Source organism: Pseudonaja textilis, chromosome 13 (assembly GCF_049901715.1).
Source record: "Pseudonaja textilis isolate UNSWEBS1 chromosome 13, rPseTex1.2, whole genome shotgun sequence".
Classification (NCBI taxonomy): Eukaryota; Metazoa; Chordata; class Lepidosauria; order Squamata; family Elapidae; genus Pseudonaja; species Pseudonaja textilis.
Genome location: NC_142002.1, coordinates 21,105,247 through 21,122,408, shown reverse-complemented (window position 1 = coordinate 21,122,408; position 17,162 = coordinate 21,105,247). Strand labels below are relative to the sequence as shown.

Genomic DNA, 17,162 nt, shown 5'->3' with positions numbered 1-17,162 from the left:
ATGTCAGTGGTCATCTCCACGCAAGTATGACAAAGAAAATGCAATGCAACCCAAGCAATTTTTGGCAAGTTGCCACTTGCCAGCTCCAGGTGCAGCTTAGTGCTAGAAACTCACTTTTCTGCCCAGGAATGCTGAAGATTGCTCCTCCAGCCACTAAAAGAAGCAGCTGCCCGCCATACCTGGGCAAGAATAAGTGAACCAAACTGGCCAAGTGGAGCCAGACAGAAGGACAGGAAGACTACCAATGGTGTATTTTGATCAGCAATTCAGCAGCAGCAAATCTCGCGCTTTGTGGGTTGACAGTACCGTTTTTGAAAGTATGCTTTTATACCTTTAGCTACATTATTTTCCAGAAAGTATTACATCTTTTCATTTTTACTGCAAAATTAAATCAAGGAAGCGAAACACTAACAAAGCATGTGAGGATCAGAGAGCGGGTACTGAACACATCAACCTATCCAGGCAGGTCATTATTATGAAGTTTATTTGGAAAGGAGATACATTGGTTTGGATAAGGATCCACTCAGTGTAACAAGTTCTGCAAAAATAGTTACATAATACCCAGAAATTAAAACCACCATCTGTATTTTCTACACACCAAAAAGCAGGGGGGTTGATGTACAGCTTCAGTTAGCCATATATTTTGTGGTAAGTACCTAATTTTTAAGCCTGACGTTCACAGAGCTAATGCTGGTAAATTAAAACTACTGGGTTTCTGTACAGTGCGCAGGTGTTTGCTTCCCGTTCACTCGGGACCAGTGCTCTTCAAAAGATATCATGAACTACCCCAAACCCAACAGCCTAACTTATTTAAAATGCCTCCAAAGGGAGGAAAAAGTAACTGTTAAAATAAAAATTTAAAAAGACGAATCTTCTTATCCAAAGCTTTCTGTTCACAAGAGATTTCCAATAAGTTATCTTGCAACCAAGGAACGAGCAGGCGGAAGGTCTCAAAATCTTCCCGCAGATCCACGCTTAAATCCAGAGCCTCTTCCCCTCTGCATGGAACTGCGGCAATTTGTAGAACTCTGTTAATGGGTGAAGAATTACTGGAATAAATTTTAAAGAGAAACCGCTATGAGCTTTTGAAGAATGAAAAACTGAACTCTTAACACCTGGGCCACGCTGCCTTTCCAAACGCTGCCACCGCCCCCTGTGGGAGGAATGGCAGAAAAGAAATGGCGGCCGGCAGGGGCCCTGTGATCTGTAACTCCTGCTGTAGAAAAAGCCTTCCAAGAACAGGACTGCCAGCACTCCTAATCAGCATCACTCCCTGGATAGATTTAATAATTGTGGACCACCGCAGGGACCCCACCACTTTGAGTGCCAACTGCTCAAAGATTCCCCTGCGGGGGGCGGGAAAGCGAAGGAAGCTGCCTCCAAGGTACCTTGAGTGAGAAGACATCGTGCCGCCTCCGGTTTGGCTCTCCCATCCTCCTCGTGTCGTGGTGGTAACTGCTGCCCTGTGAATTGGGGCCGTGCCACTCTTTCCGTGGTCCAGCCTCACGGCCATGCCGCTCAACCACATGCCGCTCTTCGTTATAATGCTGGGAAGGGAGGGAGGGAGGGAGGGAGGATCTGAGACCAGAACAACGGCACGCCTTTTGCGGCAGGGGGACAAGGAAGCACGGGAGAGCTGCCCCATGGAGGGGAAAGAGAGGGGGGGGGGTCGGACTCATGAAAACGCTTGGCCTCCACACACTGAGGGCATGGGTTTGTGCGGGGGTGGTGGTGGTCAGCGATGACAGCCCTACAGCCCTGTGCTCCCTGCCCCCCCCCATCACCACTTGGGACCTCCGGAGCCCCAATGGGGTGGGGGAGGGGTCTGACATGGCTGAGAGGAGCTCAGTGGGGCCCTCCCTGCCAGGGGGGCTGGAGGGAAGATGCCTTTACGGTGCTCAAAATGGGCTTCAGGGAAGAGTCCTCCAAGTGCAGTTCTTGGGAGGAGTTTACGCTGTTTCCTGCTCACCGCCAGCCCATTCCAAGGCTCACCTGTCCACCACTGGCCCGCTCGATAACACCCCGCTCCGTCTCTCTGCTTCCGTAGCCAGATGCGCCACGGCGTCTGCCTGCGGGGGCCCCTCTCACGGCATGCCCAGAGACCTCTCGGCCGGATCTTTCCGTCCTTTCTCTGGGGAAACAAGAAGAGTCAACCTGGCACTCCGAGCTGCCTCCGAGAGGGCTGATCCAAAGGTGACGGAGGTCCTTGGCCACAAGCTGTGGAATGTGGCTGCGCCAGAATAGCCCAACCAGAGTCCTCCTCAGCCCAGCGCCCGGTCCTGCTTGAGGGAGCGATCTCCAGGCCCCCCATCTCTCACCTGGCATCCCTCTTGTCAGGGTTCATGCCTCCTTCGCCCTTCCAAGAGCTTTGCCGGGAGGGGTTGGGCCCGGATTCCCGCGGGTGCCGGCCGTGAGGGATCTTGGGCCTCTCCTGAATGATCACAGTCCTCCTCTCGTCGTGGTCTCCCCTCACTTCTCTCCTGTTGCTGTCTCGGAGCTCGTTGCGAGGCTGAGGGGGTTCGTTTCTTCTCGAATCAAAGTTTTTGGGGTACCTCTCAAACCCAGGCTCCTCTCTTCTTCCGGTCGGACGAGTCTTTTTGCCGTCACTTGGATTGACAAATCGTTCACGCCTGATCAAAAAAGCCAAGTGTGTCTTCAGATGAAACAGCCCTCCTTCTCCTCCTCCTCCTCGGTTCAACTAAAGATGCCTCTTTGCCAGCCTAAAACTCAGCCTTGGGGGAGGGCCCAGGAAAGGCGAAGGACTCTTGCAGTCAGGCACAGGGATGCCAACTCAGACAGACGGCAAAGCTACGTCACCAGCACAAAAAGAGAACCACACAAGACTATGGCCTCAAATAAAAATGCTGAGGCTTACCCAAAAGCTCTGCTCCGTTTTGTACAACTTTAATGGACCAAGTCACACACCATTCACAGCAAAAGGGAATTCAAGGTGTATATTCCAAGGCAATTTTCAGTCAATTGTTCTACCAGCTTTATGTTTATTCAAATATAATGCTGGTAAAGTAATTATTAAGGAAAGAATCTCCAAGTGATAAGTAATCTGATGATGAGGAAGATGTTCACCAAGGCTTTGCCATTCTAACTAGCTATTTTAAAGAAGTTTGTTCCCTGGGTTTTAATATCCTATTTTCCTGACGCTCCTTCGCTAAGGATCCATTGCAGCTGCAGAGGTGACTCAGCCCTCTGGTGCCCAATTTGCCTTCCGAACCCCAGAGCCTCCTCCGCACCCACCTGTCGAAGGTCGAGGGCTGCACTGCCGAGCCCTCAGGATAGCGGCCCCGGTCCCGGTGGTCGAAGTCAGTAAAGCGATTCTGCTGCCGGCTGTAGTCAGAGCCATGGCCGAAGCGGGCATCCGTATCCAAAGTCATCTTCTTGCTTTCATTCCAGTAGGACTCGTCTCTTCTAAAAGGGAAGAAATAGCTCAGCTCTCGGGCCCACTCAAACCCAAACATGCAGGGTCTGGAAAGTCACACCGACGGCACCCGCGGGACACCCAAATGGTGTGCCGGCGCCATCCAGTCTTGCTCAGGAACGGCCCTCCCTCACCGGTGATCCACATCGTGAGGCCGCTTCAGGGCATTCCTTTTCTCTTGCTCGTAGCGAAGCTGCTGCTGCTGCCGGCGGAGCTCTTCTCTCTCGTGAGCGATCCGTTCCGCCTCCTTACGTCGCTCCTGACCAGAAGAGAAAGGCTGTCTGAAGAGGCGGCTTGGCTTGGCACTAGGCCTCACAGCCCTGCAGCTTCCCCAGTTGCACGGTCCGTGCTGAATTGGGCGGAGGGGGGGGAAGAGAATGTCAAAATTTTATCCAAGGCATTGCAGCAAGACTAGCATTGCTGTCACTGATGATAAAATTATATATTAAAAACACAGAAGTCATTTGCAAAAGCAACAGCCAGGACAACCGGTAATATGTCGGAGGTCTGATCTGCACTGAGAGCAAAAAGGTTAATTAGTTGACCTGGTGGATACGCAACTCCCACAGGACTTCTTCTGAAGCTTCGTTTTGGGTTCAAACACTTCCTAAATGGTCCAAGCAGGGCTAGCACATTTCCAATACGGTTGAAGCGACAAAAAAGCCATTTTGCTCAAACACCCCGCAGCAAGTTTGAAATGTTCTGCGCAGCGCTCCACAAGCAGAGGAGCAAAACGAACGGGGAGCCCCAAGCACACCTGCTCAATCCGAATGCGCTCCCGTTCCAGGCGCTCCCGCTCCATCCTCTCCCGCTCCAACTTCTGCCGCTCTATTTCTAGCCGCTCCCGCTCCCTCTGCAGCCGTTCCCGCTCTTCACGCTCCCGCAGCAGTCGGATCCGCTCTCGCTCCCGCCTCTCTCGCTCCGCCATTTCCCTTCGCCTGCAAAAAGAGGCGTCGCAGAGAGGTCACACGGATTAACTTGAGGCACAGAACGGCAAGAGGAAGAAGCGGCTTCAGCTCCCAAATGCTCTCCAGGGCACTCCCAAATACTTAAAAGCACAACCAAAACAACCTCAACAATAAAGAAACCCTGATAAATAGTTAGGTGCCCGTGAAGTATTCAGAGGCCTACCTTCTGAGCTCCACAGCACGCCGTATTCGTTCCAATCGCGCAATGTGTTCCCTCATGCGTTGCTCCTTCATTTTCTCAAAAGGCAAAATGTCCTTTCTGCCTCGGTAGTCTCTGAACTTCATTTTATCGTGAAGAAAACGCTCTTTATTCCTTAACATAGGTGGCTAGAGACAAGTTGTACAAATGCACATTTAGCAACAGTTGTTCAAATCTTTACTATGGACTAATGCATTAGAAGTTAAGATTTGCAAAACGTTTCACTTGGAACTATCCCAACAGCAAGGCTTGACGTTGGGCGAAGCTGCTGTTTCGAATGTAAACACCCTCAAATACTCAGGATGCCTCCTGAGGTCAACGCACTCAGTGGAGAACTTAATAAATAATTCTAAAATACAGCTAAAATTTTTGTTAAGGTAGTTGACAAGAGAACATTTCTTACACACACTCTAATTTCAGAAAGGAAAACTAGTTGGCCGCTAAGAGCATTTTATGAGAAAAAAATCACCGCATCAGCATTGGTGCTGTCCAGCTGCGGCGGTGGGGGTGGGTGGGAAGTACCCGATCAGCCTGCCCCCTGGTGGATGGAAAGGTCTCTGACAGCAAAGAGCAAAGCTCCTCTGACCAGATCTGTCTTCCAGCTCTTCAACTAGCCTCTTGCTACTTCAACCTACAAGTTTAGAAAGCAGCAACTATTCTCTCCATTCTCACTTGCCAAGGCTTGCATTTTACATACCTTCTCAAACCTTCCTCTTCTTATGGTCCTTGGGTGAATCTGATCTCCTTTGGTTTGGTCTAAAATGACCATATGACTTGGACTTTTTACACCTTTAGAAGAAAAAGAGATATATTTAACACAGAACGAAAAAAACCCAGATGGATCCGCAACCTTGCCCACAGAAAAACAATTAGCAGCTGGATCTTTTAAAAATCAGAATTAAAAAAGAGACAGTGCCTTATTAACACTGCTAAATAAGTCTTATTAAAAAGTGTCATATTTCACTGGAACGAATCAATCAGACACAGCTGAAGGCATGAGAACTTCTCCACTTGATGGCCTCCAGCCCTGCTGAATGTCTTCTCTTGAGCAGCAGGCCTTTTGGCCAAACCAGAGGCAGAGGCCAGTCCAATACACTTGGAGCAATTTGTCAAGAATGACCAATCGGAGCAGGACTCGGTCTCCAGCTGGCCACAACCTAAACCTCTAAACAGAAATGATCCTCAGCTCCATTTCCTGAGAAAGGTGTCGTTTTATCAGAGGTCAAGTGTGCTGCACACTAGCGCGTAGACAGAATTCAGAATTGTGCGCCCAAATCTCCAAGTTCTACTCCCCCCCCCCCCCCCAAGTATGGAAGCCCCTGGACGTACTGGGACGCTTCCTGTCCTCGGGGATCTTAGCAGGCTCTTGGCTGGTGCAGCCGGATCCACTATCGCTCTTCTCATCCTTCCCATCGGGCTTCCTATCCTTGCTCTCTTTCTTCTCAGATTTATCAGCTTTCTTATCATCCTTTTTGGACGGAGTTCTGTTCAAAAAATAGGAGTAAGAACCATAAACGCTGACCAACTCGCTTCCAGAAAAATTCAGTTTATCTGAAGGGAGATGATTCCATTAGATGTGACTAAGTTAGATATTCTCTTTAAGGCAGGCTCATTCTGAAACTGCAGAGCCAAAGGATGTGTGTGTGTGTGTGTGTGTGTGTGTGGCATATGTTCTGCAGAGCTTCCAAACCCTTTTTACCTGCCGCACAAATAGTTCTTTGCAAACACTTTAGACGGGCAACTAAATTTGGGGTTGTGCAGAGGTCTTACTTGCTGCTTTTGTCGCTCGATGTCGTCTTCTTTTCTCCAGGGTTCCTGCCAGAGCCAGATTTCTCATCGCTTTCTTTCTTCAGTTCTTTTTTGGAAGGATCACCTTTGACCTGTAGAGAGATGTATTATGTACACACACACACACACACACACACACACACACACACACACACGATTATGAATCAAAGGGAACACCAAGCCTGAGACGCTCCCGCCCTCCCGACGCTCTTCCCTCTCCTGCTAAGAGAACAGTGGGAAGAGGAGCCTCCCGACACACTCCAGGGGTGGGTGCTTCACCACGGAGCTTCCCCACTGCAAGGTGGGATCCCCAGCCGCTCAGGGCCTGCCTAGCCCTCTACTCCAATCTGGCCCCTCCCCGGGCTTCCTTCAAAGAGGGTCGTTGGCAGGAAGCCCTTCCCTCCATTCTGCAGGCTTCCTGCACAGGGACGGACTAGGAAGCCCCAGGGTTCTGGAGTGAAACATGCCCAGGCTACTCTTACGATCAAGCTGGTGGCGCCAACTTTTCTCCCCTCTCTCTTCCCCCCCCCCCCCCGCTGTAGAGACTGCTGGCCGTGGGTTATCCCACCTACTTTCTCAACGGAAACCTGCTGCCCGTGGAGCTCTGTGCGGTGGAGGTGGGCAATGCATCTTGCCACTTCGGTGCTCGAGGACATGGTCACAATGCCGTAGCACTTTGCCCCAGGGCTTCGGGCACTGGTGACCACCTTTGCAGCAAGGACCTACAAAAGCCAAGAACCACCATGAAGCGCACTGTAACATGAAGGCGTCGTTCTGCCACTCGGGCCCTACGATTGAACCCTCGGGGGCTTTAGCAGCCAGTCTTCATTTGGGAGAAACTGGCTCTCCTTGAGGACTCTACCGCCACCTGTACCTTCTCTGTTCACCGGGCTCCTTTTGTAGGAATGCTACCCAAGAGAAGAGTGTTTTAAGGGCAGGAAATAAGGTTCCTTTCAGTAGAAGGGACCTATTCCCCAAGAAGCCTGCTTGTTTAGGGGGGCCTGGCCAGCTGAAGAGGTCCACTAGTTCAGCCTCCTAGCTACTGTGGTTTAGTTAAGAGCCACAGTGTTACTACCTGAGGGCAGGTATGCAAACCTCCGCTCTTTCTCTTAAACTGAATGCTGTAGTTCTTCTAGCACATGGCTCCTGCAAAGGAATGCTGTGCCCTCGAGTGCTTACAAGAGACGGAAGAAACCCCCTTCTCTTTTCTCAGCTGCCCATTCGGCAATATAAATTATTACTTCATCATCATTACCTGCCTCTTGGAAGTCATTTAAATTCCCGCCACTACTTTCCTAAGCCTTGACTGCCCCAGCTTCTTTAACCAAGAAAACCTGACAGCTCATAGAAAAGAAGAGCAACATCATTTCCTATGATATAGCAAGCAATGAATACACCCCCCCACCCCCACCCCCAAGTTACGGGTCTGAAGGACATGGGAAGTGACCATCCAAACCTCTCCTTGGCCAAAAAACCCAATCCCATTCAGGGTTCCACACCTTTTACACCGTTCTTTCATCTGGGCAAATACAGAATAAGCCCCTATTCTCACAATCACACGAGTGAGTGTCAGGTGGCTGACCAGACTAGTTATAGAATCCTATGAGTACACTACAGCGTATTGCCCTGTAGATTGTTCACACAGCTTAGCAAAATGTTTTCGTAGGGTTTATGCAGCTCTCTGGCGCAACCCAGGACTGCAACCTCGAAGTCGTTAGCTGCCCCTCTCGAGCAAAGCCATACCTTGCCATACTTGCCAAAGAGGTTTTTCAGATCAGCAGCTTTAGTGTTGGAGGACAATCCACTAACCCATAAGTTCTTAGTGGAGCTGCTCCCGCTGCTGGCACTTCCTACAATGAAATTCGGCAGAAAAACGTTTCAAGGTCAACGGGCGCAAATATCACCAGTGTAGCAAAGGGAAACAGAAACTGTTTTCTTCTGATAGGAAGCAATGCGTAGAGAACAAGGGATGAGATCTGTGATTAGTTCCAAACTACAGCAGATGCATCAGGCTGCAGAAAACCACCACCTGCGTAAGGCTTTTTTTTTTTTTTTAAAGGCAAAAGATGGCAAAGCTCCCCCGGCACCTTCGCAGAACTCGACTGCAAGTGAGAAAGCAGAGAGCCCCCGTCAGCCCAGGGCACTGAGAAGAGGCAGAGGACAAATTCTCCAGCCTGCCACTATAGGATGTGGCCTTTGGGGTCTCTGGCAACTCTACTTTGTAGCTTTGTGAAGCCAGCTAGAACTGCAAAAGTCACTGGAGTCCCCAGTCTGCTCCATTGGGAACTGAACTGCACAAGTGGCGGGCTAGCAAAGGTGAATTTGCACAAGTAGCACGCACACGCACATGGAAAACCATTCACCCCCTCTGCTGCCCCTTGCCATTGGCCTAGAGAGCTAACAAGGCTGGGGGTGGACCACTGCCCTAGAATGTGACATGACTGCTTCTGGCCAGCTGCAGTTTCTCCTTCTCCCTACCAGGCTGCATGAAGACGACCCAGGCACCTTTTATCTTGCTATATATCCTTATATTTTCAAAGTAAGTTGTAATAATGAACCTCAGGCTTGCAGGATATGCCAAACCATTTAAATGTTCATATAAACAATTTAATTAAAATTGGAAAAGAATTTAATTTGCGACATTTAAAATTGCTCCTTTTTACAATCAAAGCATTATTTTTCTTCGTTCTCTTCAAGAAACATTTCTATACCAAACTTCCTTTTGAAATCATTGATTAATATTCAGCATCCATTTTATCTTAGCTGCTTGCATTCCGCAAATGCCTCTTACTGTGGAAATACAAGAGAGCAAAGACGCACCACCTGTCGCCCTGTTTTTAACTGCATCATCGGGCAGAAAATCCATCATTCCTGGTCACCAATGCATTAGAGAAACCAATTTCAGCACCGGAAGGGAAACTCCTCCAAGTTTGGAACCAGTTTTCTAGCAAGGTGGCTTTCTCTTAGCATCACCAAAGCCCCCCAGCGGGAAGCCAGTCGTCCCCTAATTCTCCATTCCTTCTTTCTTTTCCAGGGTTCTTGGAAAATTTAGAGATCAAGTTACGTTCTCTACTCCAACAGTAAGGGCCCCCCAAAGCCAGACCTCCCAGCTGAAACGCAGCCTCCTGTTCAAGCGTCTTCAAGCCAGGCGACGAGGAACAGTAAGCCAAGCCTTGGGCCAGAAAGGAGGCAGCCGGAGGAGCACTCCCCTTCCTGCCTCCTAGCGGCAACGCTTGCGGGCCTCCCCGCCCCCTTCCCCCCCCAGGCCAGAAGCTCCCGCTTCTTCGGCAGACACGGCAGCGCATTACCTTTGTCATCTTTGGAGATGCTCTTGCTTTCTTTAGACTCCTTGGCCAAGCTAGGAGGAGGAACAAATCAGAGACTGAACAAGCAGAACTTGCTTGTGGAGAATCTTACGCTATTAACCAAGTCATTTTTTAAAAAGGGGGGGTAGGGGGAGAGGAGAACGAGGGTGTGAGTAAAAGCAGGGACGCATTGCGATTGGAGGAAAAGTGATCTCCCCACATCATGGCTTCTTGCACTGATTCGCCCCAAGATGCCCGAAGATCTAGATTTTCTGACAATTTTATTCAGTGGATATATATGGTAACATCTTCTCCACATTTCAGGACTGGGACTTGGCTTCATTTTGGTGTTTCTCAGAACTGAGAGTTGTTCATTATCATCACAAGGCTACTTAAAACTTGACTATTTGAAAAAAAACAAAAAATAAAATGCTGTCAATTCGTCAATGCAACCAGCAGGACAATGCATATGCGGAGATCCTGATATATATATATATTTTTTAAAAAGAAAACCACACAGGAAACTTACGGCCATCAAAATATTTAACAGGCAGGAGCATAAGAGACTAATTACAAGTTTCTTGCTGCTGCCACTTTAATGCAGAGCGACCTTATTGACTGCTGGCAGTACCTTAAAGAACGGACATAGAAAGACCAACCTCATTGCTTGACCAGAGGCCCCAGCAGACGAGGGACCTTTCTTCAAAGTGTCCTTGTCTTTGTCTCCAGATTCTGCTTTCTTCGAGCTTTCTCGGGCTTCCTTCTTGACGGGCTCCCCCATCGCGCAGTCTTCCTTCTTGCCCTCTTTATGGTTCTTGGTCATCTCAGAGTCTTTGCCTTCTTTCTCCAAACTCGGTGCAATGGCATCTTGCCCGTCTTTAGGCTTGCTTGCTTCTGAATCTGTAATTTTCAGATTTTTACCTGTTTCCAGGAGGTCATCCCCATCAAAATCCAGAGTGATGGCATCTTCGGCCTGGATTGTAACCGATATGTTATCATCATCATCCTCATCCTCCTCATCCTCCTCAGCTTCTTTCAGAGAGACGGGGGCTTCCACCTCTTCACGAGCCGAGCTAGGATCAGCCTCAGCTAGGCTCTCTTCTGAACGAAGAGGTTTAGATACTTCTTGTGTACCATCACCAGAACCTGCTTTATCTAAGAGGATTTAACAGGAATAAATATGGCAAAACAAGAAGTTTACAACATTTTCATATGCACAAGCTAGAAGAGAGGACCTAGAAAATACAAAGCCAGTTATTAGAACTGATGGAAGGTTAGGGAAAGAACATAAGGGGCATCAACACATAAACCCAGGATCATTCATTCTTCATGGTAAACACATTTTCTAGACAAAAACACCAACCCTGAACAGGGTTCAGACAATGGTGCCATCCAGGAGATACCTGTTCTTCAGTACAAGTATCTGGCTTCCATTGTGGGTTTCCAGGTGCAAATCTGCTCCTTTGCGTGGCTTGAGGAGGCAGCAAGAGTGGAAGTCAAAGGCACTGTACTTCTAGGGATCAAGGGCTCCACCGTCTCCCAGTCTTCTTCTGAGGGTCCTCCGTTCAACAGCCCTACACTTCACATCCTTTGGGCTGCCTCTTGTTGCCCGCTGTGTCGTCACTCCAAAGACTGGCTGCGTTTTTCATGTATGCAAGCCAAGGTTCCCCCTGGACTGGCAGTCCTCATCCAAAGGCCAGCTGGCCAGTCCTGCTGTTAGGGTCTGCACTCTGACCTTCCCTGAAGAGGCTTCTCTCGCGGGAATCCTTCGAAAGGCCGAGTCTGAGCTTGCACAGGGAAGGGTCCGTTTCATGAGGGCATCTTTTTCGTGGAAGTCGTCACAATGATTCCATTGTGTCCTTTAGACTACAAACGTGCAAGATCCTGAAGCGAGCTCAGGGGAGCAATTTCTTCACAGGAGTTTTTGGAGTTCCATCCAGTTTGGCTTTTAGGAATATCACGGAGGAGATGACTCTCACTTATTCCAAAATCTCTCGTATGGTTTTAAAGAACGGTAGGACAATTGCCAGAGCATGAAAGAAGGACACGGTCCACAGTCTGAAGGGCTTTCCAGGTCCATTCTGTAGAGTATTTAGTTTTCGTTGGGCAGCTATTAAGTTACTGCAGTGCAAGGTACAGCGTAGACATCCAGACTTACCGTATCCACAAGGCTTAAATCAAGAGAATTTAGCATCTTTGGTCCCGTCAGGCCTATGAGGGGCCGTGTGTACATGTCCAGTGAAGTAAGTGAAGCTGGAGAAACAAAGCCAACTGAGCAGAGGTTCAGCCACTGTCCTTGGCAAGGGCTCTAGTTACTATGGAGATGGTTTTTAAGGAGCAAACCAAGGAACTTGTTATTTCCAAAGGGGGGTGGGGGTGGGAGGGGAGCAACCTGAAGTATGTTAGTACATTCAAAACTCTATTGAAATTCAAACATACCTCTCTCGTTCTCTTCTCCATCCTGCCAATTAAAGAAAAAACAAATAAGCATTCTGAAGTGAAGTTCAGGTTACTAAGAAAATAAACCGCCACCCATTTAAAGGAGCAAGACAGGCTATTGGAATACCACGGAGTGCTCGATTACGGTTCCCGTTTATAGAAATCTACATGCAGTTGAATTTTCTCTATTCTCTAATCACAGCTGCAATTAGCCCATTGTTTCTACTATCTAGAAAGAGACGTTTAAAACATAGCATGATGCGCCTGGGAGAGGCACTGTCACTTTTCTGTGGCCAATTTTTCAGATAGTCTATCTGCCTTGAGTTCAGCATTTGAGCAACCTGAGGCTTCTTTGTGCACACTGAGGCTTGGGGTGCTCAAAATCAGCAAACATTCCTTTTTCTCTGATTAAATCACTTCAAGTTTTGTTCACTTCAACAGAATGTGAACAACATTTGATGGATGATCACAAAAGCTGGCATCACACCCTCATTTTATCAGAAGCACTCCAGGTCAAGTAGGGGGAAGAGGGAGAGGCCCACAATAAAAACAGGGTACCTAGAAATGAAGCCAAGAGATAATGAATATTTAAAGAAACACCAGTTTTGTGTCATTCTACATCAGAAACGGAGGCTTGTCCTACAAGTCACACTCCTACACGCACACAGTACAGGCAGTGACTTCACCATTCGTTAGAAGCACCAGATAACCTGACATAAGTCAGAGGTGTAAAAATCTTTTTCCAGACTGCAAAAAAATCTGACTTCAAACAGGCCAATATTATTATTCTCCAGTAGGTTAAATGCAACTACTTCCAGCTTCTCAATAAATCTTTAAAAAGCTATTTAGGAACTTACATGAGTGGGAGCAAAATTGTCATCTTCCAGGTCTTGAATATCGATGCACTAAAACGAAGAAATAAACCAAAGCAGACTAAATAAGCTGGCTTACTATGCATACGTAAACACTGATGTATTAATACTAAACTTGCATTTGGACAACCGATTCTGAATCACGAGGAAGGCATCCAAGCCAGCCCTGGTAATCCAGCAAACTCTTCTTGGGGTTCCTTCTGAAGTAGCAGCCCTGCCTAGCAAACCGTGAGCCCCAAAGAGGCTCCAGCTTCTCTTGCTTCCCTTACTGCACGTTGCCGCTTTAGGCTTCTTCCAGACCTATTTGTGGCACTTTAGAAAACTGAGCTCACTCAAAGCACGCTGAAGTCAATAAACAGGACAGCTTAGTTACTGGAGCACCGTCTCCTCATAAACGAAGCTATAGCTAATAGTGTGCAGCCACAAAAATACCCTAAACAAGAAACTTCCTTTAACCACAGTACAAATACTGAGTAGAATAAGATTGTGCTTCTTTTCCTGGCCTTCACCCAAATTGTTGGGATGAAGAGCTAACCTCCGCACCACCTTTTAGGCATACTACACTAACGTAGTTACTCAAAAAGACAGAAACATTCAACACGGGAGTTCACAAACTACGGTTAGAGCAAAGCACAAGGAACACTGAGCCAGGATCATCAAGTAAACCAAGGCCTACTGCTAGCTTTGCAGAGGGCAAAAGGACTCCCAACCATCATTTCTTCTTCAGCTTGGATTCCTAACAAGGTATTCCTTCCTTCCTTGCATGTTTTTCTTCAATGAAATGCATATTTGGAAATGTGTGTGATGGGGGAGAGCATGGTGGCTCAGCGGTAAGATGCTGGGTGTGTCGCCTCGGCAGCCCAGGTGCAAGACTCAAGTGCCACGCAAGAGAGTGAGGTCCCATCTTCGCCTCAGCTGCTGCCAACCTAGCAGTTCCAAAGCATGCAAATGCGAGTAGATAAACAGGTACCACTTCGGTGGGAAGGTAATTGTGCTCCATGATGTCATGCTGGCCTCATGACTGCAGAAATGTCTTCGGACAGCACTGGCTCAACAGCCTTGAAATGGAGATGGGTGCTACCCCCTACAGTTGGCAACAGGGACTCCTTTACCTTCTACCTTTATGCGTGATGAAAGAATGCAGAACATTAACTACTAAACCCCATAAATCCAAGAAAGACCTATTTATCTTCTTGTCTCTGCTGACGCACTAAAAATAAAATTTATATTCGAAGGCTGGCCACCAGGTTACAATTTATGGTTTTTCCTTGATATGCAAGCCAACCCTGGGCCTTGCATCCTGCAAACAGTAGCCAAAGGCAAACTGACACCTAATGCTTCACCCGTTATTGCCAAATCACCAGTCAGTCAGTCAGTCAGCTCTATCCCAAGGGACAGCAGGGGCCCAAATAGTCAGCCTGATAAAAGAACCTCTGGAGGCTTTTGACCCCTTGAATCCCAGGTGACGATGCTAAATCAGGGCTGCCCCCTTTCTGAAGCAGAACACAGTGGGAAGGGTACCCAGCTAAGACCCCCGAGGCATCACCAAGGAAAAAGACCCACAGCAACATTGCAGCAGGAGGAAACAATAACGACTTGGTGGCCTTTCTTACTAGTTCACAGAATGTAACAACTGTCATCTTCTATTATCTGGAAATTGGGAGAACGGTCTCCGTTTAAGGGATTTTGTAGGGTACCTGATTTTCCAATTCTTTCTCTATCTGCTTTAAATTAGATTTCTTCTTATCGGCATGAGGCAGCATGGTAGAATTCAAGAATTCTTCATTTTCAGCAGATTCTTCAGAGTCTTTCAATTCATCATTCCCATCGTGATCACTTGCATCGTGTGTTTCCAGTTCACACTCCTTTCAATATGAACATTTGACACAGAGAGGGAAACGGCCAATTTAGTGAGGTTTCTCCGGCAAATTAGGAAGCAGTTTATGCTTCGTGAACTGAGCTTTCATAATACCCTGCTATCACGGCTGTTTAGATTCACAGTCCAGTTATAGTTTGTTAAACCAAGGATAGCAGTTTAGAAGCTCTCATACTTATTTAAAAATCAAACAAAACTCTGCAATTATCAAGTGTCCAGAGGAAACCCAGGAATGTGCAGCAGAAGCTCTAATCATCTCTTCCCGAGGAAGGATGCTCAGAATCATGTCCCCAGCTTTGTTTCTCATAGTATTACCTTAACCAAGGAGTCATCTTCCACGGAAGCATCACCACTTAGTTCGTCAATTTCCTGCTTTTTACCTAGAAACCAGGACATACTAATTAAAATCTTTCATTATGGCATAATGGTAAATACTTCAAAACAAACAGACTGAAACTTAAAACAGCTCCAAGTTTTTCTGGAGACGGTTAAAAACGTGGTTCTTCCATCAATCCCAGAGATGTAACACCTGCCATCCCGGGGCTTCTGCAAGTGGTTGTAGGCGGCTAAAGGTCCCAGACCGCTGGGGGCCCTATGCTGACCTTGCAAACCCCGCAAGCCTGTGCTGTAAAGCGCCCTGGAGCAGAAGTGCAATTGCTCAATGTGGTCACTCGCCCCGCGCCCCCCCCCCCACGGCCAGCCAAGTTAGGGGGCATTTTAGCACCCAAGAAGGCAAAGCAAACAGGCCGCCTGACCATCGTTACCAAGACAGCTTTATCGAAGCTCTGACCTTTTCCTTTGGTTGGCTTCTTGTTCAGGGCATCTGTCGAAACGTTTATTTCAATATTATCGGGGTCTCCTCCTTCCTCTTCGATGGCCTAACAGAAAAACAGAGCAAGAGAGTCTTTTGCCCTCGGGCTCATCGCCCTCTCGGTTCGGCCCCTTCGGCGGGCCAATGGAGCGGAAGGCGTTGCGCAGGCAGGCCCAAGCCAGGAGACGAGCCTCCCGACGGCCAGGGCAGAAGGCCGCGCAGGCCTCGCAGCTTTGTCCCCTGGGGGACGTGGCTCAGTTTCAGCCAAGTCCCTCCCGCCGCGCTTTCCGAGCAGCTCCGGTGCCCGAGAGCCTTTTCCCTCTGCCGCCAGCTCGGCTGGGGCGCGGCTTGAGAATCCGCCCAGGCCCATCCGAAGCCGGGAAGGCCGCCTCCCTGCCTGCCTGCCTGGGGCCCTCGGCTGGAGCGGGGCCGCCGCGGCCTTCCCGCCCCCGCTCGGGCCTCTCCGCCTGCCCGGCCCGCCACCCCACTGGGCTGCGGCCTTCTGGAGCGCGCACCTGCTTGAGACGGGCGATGAGGACGGTCTTCACGCCGGTGGCGTCCAGGCTGCGGCGCTTCAGCTCCGACTTGAGGTCGATGACGCGCAGCTCCGTGATCCGCTTGCCCTCCGGCGGGGCCGCTCCGGGGGTGGCGGTTCCAGACGGCGCGGCGGCCATTTTGCGGCGCTCCGGCGGCCCCAATGCTCCCTCCCCACCCGCGGCCTCGCTGGGCGCCCGCCTCGCCACGGGACCCGGATGCCGCCGGGCGCGCCTGCGCAGAACGGCCCGGCCGCTCGCCCCGCCCGGCCGCCTCTCCCGCCTGCCGATTGGGCGGTGCGGCGCCGGGCGGGCGCTTGAAGTCGGAGGGAGCGGCGGGGCTCCAGATGGCCGGGCCGAGCGCCGCCAGCGAATGCCGCTCGCTGGTCAGCGCGGCGGGGCTCTGCGCGCCGGCCCCGGGCCCCGCGATGCTCCCACCGGCGGCCGGGAGACCCGCGGGCCCCGCTTCCCTCCCCTCTGAGCTTCTCCCGGCGCGCCGCGGCTCAGTCCCGGCAGCCCTGGAGCCGGACCGCCCGAGGCCGCCTTTTATCGCGGGGCGGGTACAACAACCCGGAAAGGTGGGCCCCCGTTCCCCCGCAGACGGCGCCGGCGGCCGCGCTCTCCCCCGGCCGCCAGGGGGCGCTCCCCGCGGGCCTAGACGGGCCCTTCCGCTCGCTGGCAAGGGGGCGAGACTGCCTCCCAGAGCGTTTCCCCCACACTTCGGGTTCTGCGACGCCTGCGGGGCGGCGCTTCTTCCGTGCTGCGCGGCGGCGTCCCCCGGCGGAAACGGCCGCGGAGGGCGGGCGGAGGCGCTGGCGGCGGGAGCGCGGGGCCCTCCCGAGGGAGCGGTGCGAGGACGGCGCCAGGGCGGCCCCCTCGGAGCCACCTAGGGGAGCGGGGAGGCGGCCCCTCCGCGGCGTCCACGGGGATCCGGAAGC

At 50.3% G+C, this 17,162-nt stretch overlaps 1 protein-coding gene across 2 annotated transcripts; it reads right to left on the bottom strand.

The window, feature by feature from the left end:
• Positions 1 to 469: 469 nt before the first annotated feature.
• On the bottom strand, positions 470 to 16,474 carry SLTM (SAFB like transcription modulator). 2 transcript variants are annotated; one of them, XM_026709716.2, is made up of 21 exons: positions 16,207 to 16,474; positions 15,671 to 15,758; positions 15,196 to 15,260; positions 14,702 to 14,869; positions 12,990 to 13,037; positions 12,133 to 12,154; positions 10,353 to 10,848; positions 9,697 to 9,746; positions 8,132 to 8,238; positions 6,961 to 7,110; positions 6,371 to 6,480; positions 5,930 to 6,084; positions 5,298 to 5,389; positions 4,565 to 4,728; positions 4,191 to 4,371; positions 3,568 to 3,692; positions 3,253 to 3,423; positions 2,319 to 2,630; positions 1,993 to 2,131; positions 1,389 to 1,547; positions 470 to 1,049 (listed from the first exon to the last, which is right to left on the bottom strand). In XM_026709716.2, exons 1-21 carry the CDS (start codon positions 16,363 to 16,365, stop codon positions 1,047 to 1,049), a joined length of 2,964 nt encoding a protein of 987 aa, XP_026565501.2. In that variant the 5' UTR covers positions 16,366 to 16,474; the 3' UTR covers positions 470 to 1,046. The 2 variants fall into 2 exon arrangements, with proteins under 2 accessions (XP_026565501.2, XP_087798099.1); XM_087941973.1 differs by having other exon boundaries at positions 470 to 1,028; positions 16,207 to 16,462.
• Between the last annotated feature and the right edge of the window lie 688 nt (positions 16,475 to 17,162).

Coding starts and splice junctions, on each gene's coding strand:
- SLTM (XM_087941973.1), bottom strand. CDS start 16,365: ATGGCCGCCGCGCCGTCTGGAACCGCCACCCCCGGAGCGGCCCCGCCG. Junction 7,111..8,131: donor TCTTTGGCAAGTATGGCAAG/GTATGGCTTTGC, acceptor TGGCTTTTGTAG/GTCCTTGCTGCAAAGGTGGT. Junction 3,693..4,190: donor AGCGCATTCGGATTGAGCAG/GTGTGCTTGGGG, acceptor TCTTCTGGTCAG/GAGCGACGTAAGGAGGCGGA.